Below are 8,149 nucleotides of genomic sequence, written 5' to 3' on the forward strand. Positions count from 1 at the left end.
AAAGTATCTGTCACTACAGTATCGAAATGTGATTGTTTCAGTTAGTGGAATAGTTTCATTTTTAAAGTGAAAGTATTTGACATGAGTGTTTTTGTTTCACTTTTGACACGTAATACTTAAATAGTGGAGGAGATATTATGTTGCCGTGTGCTCGAACTCTGCAAGAAGTTAATAATTTTTTTTGACTAAAACACAACTGGAACCCTAAGTAAGGCATGTGTAAAATTTGAATGAAATTGGTTGCGTAGTTCTCGAGTTTTAGGGATTCACACAGACAGACAGACAGACAGACAGACAGACACACATTCTCATTTTTATATATATAGATAAACAGGAAAGTAGCAGATAAACAAACCTGACTCCATCTGTGGCTATTATGTGAACATCTGCCACAAACCATTGCTTGTATTGGTCCTTAAAAAGAAATAAAAGATATGTTAATCATACATACATACATACACATACACACACACACATACATGTATAGATATATATACACACAGATAGAGACTTTTGGAAATGACAAATTCACAGGAATGTAGTGATACCATTTAGAATAAAGAACTCAAAGCCAGTGGCCAGGGTGTCAATAAGTTTAAATTCATAACTGTGAGTCTGACAAAATATAATTTGTCAGACTCATTTTTATGGATTAAACACACGCATACAGAGGCATGCACGGACGGACGGACGTATGTATGTATGTATGCAACAATGTGACCGAGCAGGACATCAGATGTTGTTACACACTGCTGGCCACAATGTGCTTTTGCATTGATTTAGCCTTCAAATGATGCCACCTTGCTGGCTAGGCAAGCAGCCAACATTCCTCCACTGATCAAATGGGGAAACTGGAGCAACACAAAATGAACTGTTTTGCTCAAGAACACAAAATGCTACCCAGTCAGGCAACTGAACCCACAATCTGTCAATCATGAGTGAAACACATACACACACATACATATATATATATATATATATATATAGATTAATTATAAGAATCATTAGAATCTAGGCACATCAACATGTAGGATGCCAGAAATGGCAATGTGCAATAACATAAGATTCACAGTGAGGTAAAACAACCATGAAGGCATTGCATTTGTAGGGTACTGTAGATATGTAAGTAACAAATCCAGTTTAAACTGTAGATCTGACACAAAATTGATTCTAGGTGCAGCATAGCTAAAAAAACAGAAGAGCACAAATGGGATTTAAAATTTACAACAGCTGTTTCGGTAGAAGTATTTTGACGTATTCATAGATTACATCATAGCATAAACCAACCATCTTCAAGTAAAATTTTAAACAGGTGTAAACAGGAAAGGTAAAGCCTAGTTGGTGACATATCCAACAACATATTGGATAAACGGTATTTTAAAAGAGAACATTCAAATTAAAAGATAAGTCAGAAGTATAATGGGCATGCAAGAAGTAAAGCGATCAAACAACTCGATTATTTCGAACAGTTATCTTTATTGGTTTATAGCCATAACTTGCTATGGGGAAAGTGGGAAAAAAAACATAGACAAACTGTAGCCAAGGTCATCAAAATCAGAAAGATATCTTGTTGGTTAAGTGAGATAAAAGACAGCAGGCCTCAGGGCAGCAGCAAGTCATAAAACTGCCATCGCCTTTTCAAACTTATACACACACAGACACTCACATTCATACACATTTATACATATATATATATAAACGTATGTGTCTGATGGTGTACTTGCTTTTAATGAGTCTGCAAAGAAAGAAAGAGGCTTGGAGATGCCATTATGAAAGACTGCTGAACATGGAGAATGAATGGGAGGAGGAGAGTCTGCTAAATGTTGACTTAATTGAGGGACCAGCTACCCGAATCGAATCGACAGAACCCTGGTAGTTAAAGTAATTAAGGATATGATGAAGACAGGGAAAGCCTCCAAGCCCATCAGGAATCACTGCTGAGATGCTTAAAATATTTGGCGGTGTGGGTTATGGCCTAATCACCTGTATTGTAAATCAGGTGGTTCATGAATGAGTCATACACAATGACTGGTATTGCAGCACCATAGTCATCTGCTACAAAAGTAAAGGTGATGCCTTAGACAGAAATGATTACAGAGGCATCAAATTGTTGATCAGGTGATGAAAGTTACGGAGAGTGTCATAACTCAGCTAATTAGAGAGAGAGTTAGTCTAGATGAGATGCAGTTTGGTTTTGTGCCAGGCAGAAGGACCACTGATGCTATATTTCTGGTAAGGAGAAATACCTAGCTAAAGATAAATCTCTGTACTTAGCTTTTGTTGACTTGGAGAAAGCTTTTGACAGAGTTCCTCATCCCTTATCTGGTGGTCAATGCAGAAACTAGGGATAGACGAGTGATTGGTGAGAGCCGTACAAGCCTTGACAGGGATGCTACCAGTAAGGTGAGAGTAAGCAACAAGTACAGTGAAGAATTCAGAGTACAAGTAGGGATTCACCAAGGATCAATGTTCAGCCCCTTCTTGTTCATCGTAGTTCTCTAGGCAATAACAGAGGAATTCAAGACAGGCTGCTCCTGGGAGCTCCTCTATGCTGGTGACCTTGCTCTTATAGCTGAATCATTACTTGAACTAGAGAAGAAATTCTAGGTATGGAAGCAAAGTCTAGAATCAAAGGGCCTTAGAGTTAACCTAGCAAAAACCAAAGTCATAGTAAGAAGGAAAGCAGACAAACCACAAATCCCTTCAGGTAGAAAAGGTGTAGGTAGAAATTCCATAAGATGCACCCAGTGTACACATAAAAGGAGCAGCAACATCAGAGGAAGGTTAACAAAGAAACTAACTTTTGTATGTAGAAGGTGCACAGGTACAATAAATGCTGAAAATGCACAGAAAATAGACTCCCTGCAACTGCCAGTGGGAGGCAAGCTAGAGGTAGTAGAAAGCTTCTCTTATCTAAGTGACCAAGTTAGTAGTGGAGGTGGATGCTCCAAGAGTGTAGCTGTGAGAATAAGATTAGGCTGGGCAAAGTTCAGAGAGCTCCTACCCCTGCTGGCAACAAAGGGCCTCTCTCTCAGAGTGAAAGGCAGTGAAACATTGGCTGTGACAGCCGGCGACATGTGTAGGCTTGAAAGAAATGAAGCCAGTATACTTCGCGGGATGTGCAATGTCAGTGTGCATGTTTGACAGAGTGTTAGCATCTTGAGAGAAAAGTTAGGAATAAGATATGGTGTGCAAGAGAGATGACTGTGCTGGTATGGTCATGTGATGTGTATGGATGAGGACAGTTGTGTAAAGAAGTGCCGATCTCTAACTGTGGAGGGAATCGGTGATAGAGGAAGACATGGGACAAGGTGGTGAAGCATGATCTTCAAACTTTGAGCCTCACAGAGGCAATGACTGGTGACCGAGACCTTTGACGAAGTGCTGTGCTTGAGAGGGCCTATCAAACCAACCACACCTGTGCTGGTGGCACATAAAGAACATCCTTTGAACGTTGGGCCTCACAGAGGCAAAGTGGCTGAGTTCCTTTCGAGTGTTGGACCTCACAGAGGCAAGGTGACGGAGTTCCTTTCTAGTGTTGGGCCTGACGGAGGCAATGACCAAGTCTTTTGGCATTATGTCGAACTTGAGAAGAACACCCATCAAGCCAAGCAAAATCGCAGTTGTGACAGATACTGGTGTCATGCAAATTGGCACCCGTGCTGGTGGCATGTAATTGCACCCCAGGGTTACGCAAATGTACTGGTGACACATAAAAGCACCCATTACACTCTTGGAGTGGTTGGCATTAGGAAGGGCATTCAGCTGTAGAAAACCATGCCAAATCAGACTGAAGTCTGGTGCAGCCTTCCAGCGTGCCAGCCCAGTCAAACCGTCCAACCCATGCCAGCATGGACAATGGACGTTAAATGATGATGATGATGATGATACACAAACACAATATATATATAAACACACATACATATACACATGTTTATGTGATGATGCAATACATATATACACATATACATATATGCATTCTTGTGCATACACACACACACACACAGAGCACTATATTCATATACTTATATAAAATACTGAGATATAAACCAAACAATATATCATAAAGATAGAAGCATAAGGTCATCGGCCTTCTGGTTATGTAATCTTATTATATTTGTTTGCAGCCTCCAAATTCTTTAAATAGTGAAATATTTGATAATCAGGTTTATGACCTTCTAGCTCTCTGTCAATGAGTGCTTATATATCTTTCTTATAATTCTTTGTTTATATTAAATTACTTGCTTTATATCTCTATATTCTACATAAGTATAAAAATATAGGGCTATGTATGTGTGCCAATGTGTGTGTGTGTGTGTGTGTGTGTGTGTATATATATATATATATATATATATATATATATATATATATACACATATAAATACAAATGGTATTTTTATAAGCTTAAAGCTTATAGTGATCACCGTGTAAATGATTAAGGAAAATAGTCTAATAATGGGGCATATAAGCCTTCAGCAGAAAAAAGTAGGCTTTCCTGTATGCATGGGACTCGAACCTACATATCTTTGTTAACATGACTAAGTGTATTACCGATTACACCAGCGAACCAGCCTGCTCCTTTCTGTCAAATAGCAGGCTGATTCGCTGGTGTAATCAGTAACACACTTAGTCGCATTAACAAAGGGATGTGCGTTTGAGTCCCACGCGTACAGGAAAGCCTACTTAAGCTTATAAAAAATACCATTATTATTATTTACTGAATTGTAAAACTTGACACCGCTTAACAAAACCATTCATATATATACATACACATACACGTATGTATGCATGCACAAGCATGTGCTTGTATACATATGAGCATGCTTGTATATATGTGTGGGTGTGTATGTATGTATATGCATGCATGTAAATATATATGTATATACATGTATGTATAAATACGTGTATATACATGTATGCATGTGTATACATATGTGCATATATATATATATATATATATATATACATACATATATATTCATCATCACTATCCTCATTGTTTAACATCCATTCCTCAAAAACCGTGTGGTTAGCAAGAGAAATGTGATCCAGCTGTAAAACTAAATGTTCTGGTGACAACCAACAGTGTTCCATACTAACATGGAGGTTAAAAAAAAGAGTTACAATACAGTTTATTAAAAAAAAGAAAAAAGAAATACATAGAATATAATTTACCTGGAGTAGAACGCTTTCAGCCTCCTCTAATGAACAACTGTCACATGTTAAATAAAGATAATAGCGAGGCAACCAGTAGCAGAAAAGGTGCAGAAATCCTAGAGAAAGCACTGTCAGAATCCAGTAGAAAAACTTCTTTGTTTTGTTAAGGCGGTACCCAATAATTTCCTGAAATAAATATAGTACTGGAATGAAAAATTCTGAAAAAGTAGCAATAGATGAAATTAACAACTGAGATTTTACTATAAATCATCGTAGATATTACAAACACCAGTTTGAGAGAGAAAAAAGAGAGCAGTTCATGAATGGGACTCAAACTACATGTGAATTATATGCTGAGTGACCATGTTCTTGATTATGTTGTAGAGGGTTAAGTGGCTGATGAATTATCTGGAGAAGATAATGAAGAACAAATTAAAGATAGAAAGGAGAGAAGAGTGTTCTCTGTTATGTTTTCAGTAATGCGGTCTGCTAGCAAAAGATAGGTACATCACTTGAATAAGGTCAGTAAGTGGTAGTACCCAATGACCAAAACAAACTGCAAATATAGCTGTGACCAAAGAATGCAACCAGACTCACTCATAGTTCATTCTGTCTCCTCGTGTTCTGTCTTCGACCAGCCTAACTCTGGTCTCTCTCTCTCTCTCTCTCACACTCTCAGTTTCTTTAACCACTTGCTTCTCCTAACACTTTACCTCCACTCCTTCCACCCCACCCTATATAAACTAGCTCATTCAGATTCCTCTACCTTGTATTTTAATACCCCACCACATGGAATAGAAACCAGAAGATGTTCAGATAAGCAACTTGTTTTCCAACCTAGCACACATCTAAAACCTCTTTTCAGGTAGCAAAAGCCAAAGTCTTAATAAGTAGGAAGGCAGACAAATCACAAATCCCTTCAAGTAGATGGCCCTGCTTGATCTGTAGAAAAGGCGTAGGTAGAAACTCCATAAGATGTACCTGGTGTAAGCTATGGACACATAAGAGGTGCAGCAATATCAAAGGAAGGCTAACTGGGAGGATAGTTTTTGTGTGTGGCAAATGCTCAGAGGCAATAAACACTGAAAATGTGCAGAAAACAGTTTCCGTCACATGCCACGGGGAAAAACTAGTACTAGTTGATAGCTTCTGTTACCTAGGTGACCAAGTCAGTAGCGGGGTTGGATGCTTTGAGAGTGCAGCTGCTAAAATAAGAATAGCCTGGGCAAAGTTCAGAGAGCTCCTATCTCTGCTGGTGATAAAGGGCCTCTCGCTCAGAGTAAAAGGTAGACTGTATGACACATGTGTGTGAACAACCATGCTACATGGCAGTGTAACATGGGCCGTGACTGCTGGGGACATGCTCGCAAAGAATGAAGCTAGTATGCTCTACTGGATATGTAATGTCAGTATGTATACACGACAGAGTGTAAGTGCCCTGAGAGAAAAGTTGGACTTAAGAAGCATCAGATGTGTGCAAGAGAGATGACTGCACTGGTATGGTCATGTGTTGCATATGGATGAGGACAGCTGCGTGAAAAAGTGTCACACCTTAGCAGTAGAGGGAACCTGTAGAAGAGGTAGACCCAGGAAGACCTGGGATGAGGTGGTTGAAGCACCACCTTCGAACGTTGGGCCTCACTGAGGCAATGACAAGTGACTGAGACCTTTGGAGATATGTTGTGCTTGAGAAGACCTGGCAAGCCAAGTGAGACCATAACTGTGGCCTATACCAGTGCAGCATAACCGGCCCATCTAAGATTACTCTTCAATCATTGGGCAATAAACTGTGCTTGTGAAGACCGGTTGAGTCAAGTGAAGCCATTGGTGTGGCCAATGACAGTACCACCTGATTGGCACCCATGCCAGTGGCACGTAAAAAGCACCATTTGAGCGTGGTTGTTGCCAGTGCCGCCTGACTGGCTCCCATGCCGGTGGCACATAAAAAGCACCATTCAAGCGTGGTTGATGCCAGTACCACCTCACTGGGCCTCATGCCCGTAGCACGTAAAAAGCACCCACTACACTCCCGGAGTGGTTGGCATTAGGAAGGGCATCCAGCTGTAGAAACTCTGCCAGATGAGATTGGAGCCCAGTGCAGCCTTCTGGCTTGCCAGCCCTCAGTCAAACTGTCCAACCCATGCCAGCATGGAAAACAGACGTTAAACGACGATGATATATATATATATATATATATATATATATATATATACATGGATATAGCTGTGTGGTTGAGAAGCTTGCTTTCCAACCATGTAGTTTCAGGTTCAGTCCCACTGTGTGGCACCTTGGGCAAGTGTCTTCTGCTATAACCTCAAACCAACCAGTGCTTTGTGAGTGAATTTGGAAGACAAACTTAAAGAAGACCATCATGTGCATGTGTGTACCTGTGTTTGTCCCCTCCACCATCACTTGACAACTGATATTGGTGTGTTTATGTCCTTGTAACTTAGCAATTCAGCAAAAGAGAGTGATAGCATAAGAACTACGCTTGCAAAAAATAAGTCCTGCAGTTGATTTCTTCGATTAAAACTCTTTAAGGCAGTGCTCCAGCATGGCCACAGTCTAATGACTGAAACAAGTAACAAAATATAACCATTGCATTTGACAGAGTAATTTGAATGCCAAATGGTTAACACACCTAATATGTCTTGTTCTGCACAATGGAGTAAAATATCAAAATAATACCTAATTCAAAATTATCACATATCTTCGTGTTCAAAAAGACAATTCATATTTCAATATCCATCAGCCTTGTATTCACAATAAACACATAGTATTCATCATCATAATCATCATTTAACATCCTCTTTTCCCATGCTTGCATGGGTCAGACAGAATTTGCTGAGGCAGATTTCTAACAGCTGGATGCCCTTCCTGTTGCCTACCTTCATCTGTTTCCAAGCATATATCCATGTGTATATACATATATATATATTCCAAGCTATATCCATGTATGTATATATATATATATATATATATATATATATAT

At 39.4% G+C, this 8,149-nt stretch overlaps 1 protein-coding gene across 1 annotated transcript in view; it reads right to left on the reverse strand.

Moving 5' to 3' along the window:
* Positions 1 to 8,149, reverse strand: part of LOC106878814 (polyamine-transporting ATPase 13A3) — a 164,533-nt gene that overhangs the window by 94,752 nt on the left and 61,632 nt on the right. The window contains exons 3-4 of the mRNA XM_052970914.1: positions 5,176 to 5,343; positions 356 to 414 (exon numbers count right to left, since the gene is read on the reverse strand). Of these exons, the coding sequence (XP_052826874.1) occupies positions 356 to 414; positions 5,176 to 5,343 (227 nt within the window). The remainder of the gene's footprint in view (positions 1 to 355; positions 415 to 5,175; positions 5,344 to 8,149) is intronic.

Source organism: Octopus bimaculoides, chromosome 9 (genome assembly GCF_001194135.2).
Source record: "Octopus bimaculoides isolate UCB-OBI-ISO-001 chromosome 9, ASM119413v2, whole genome shotgun sequence".
Taxonomy (NCBI): Eukaryota; Metazoa; Mollusca; class Cephalopoda; order Octopoda; family Octopodidae; genus Octopus; species Octopus bimaculoides.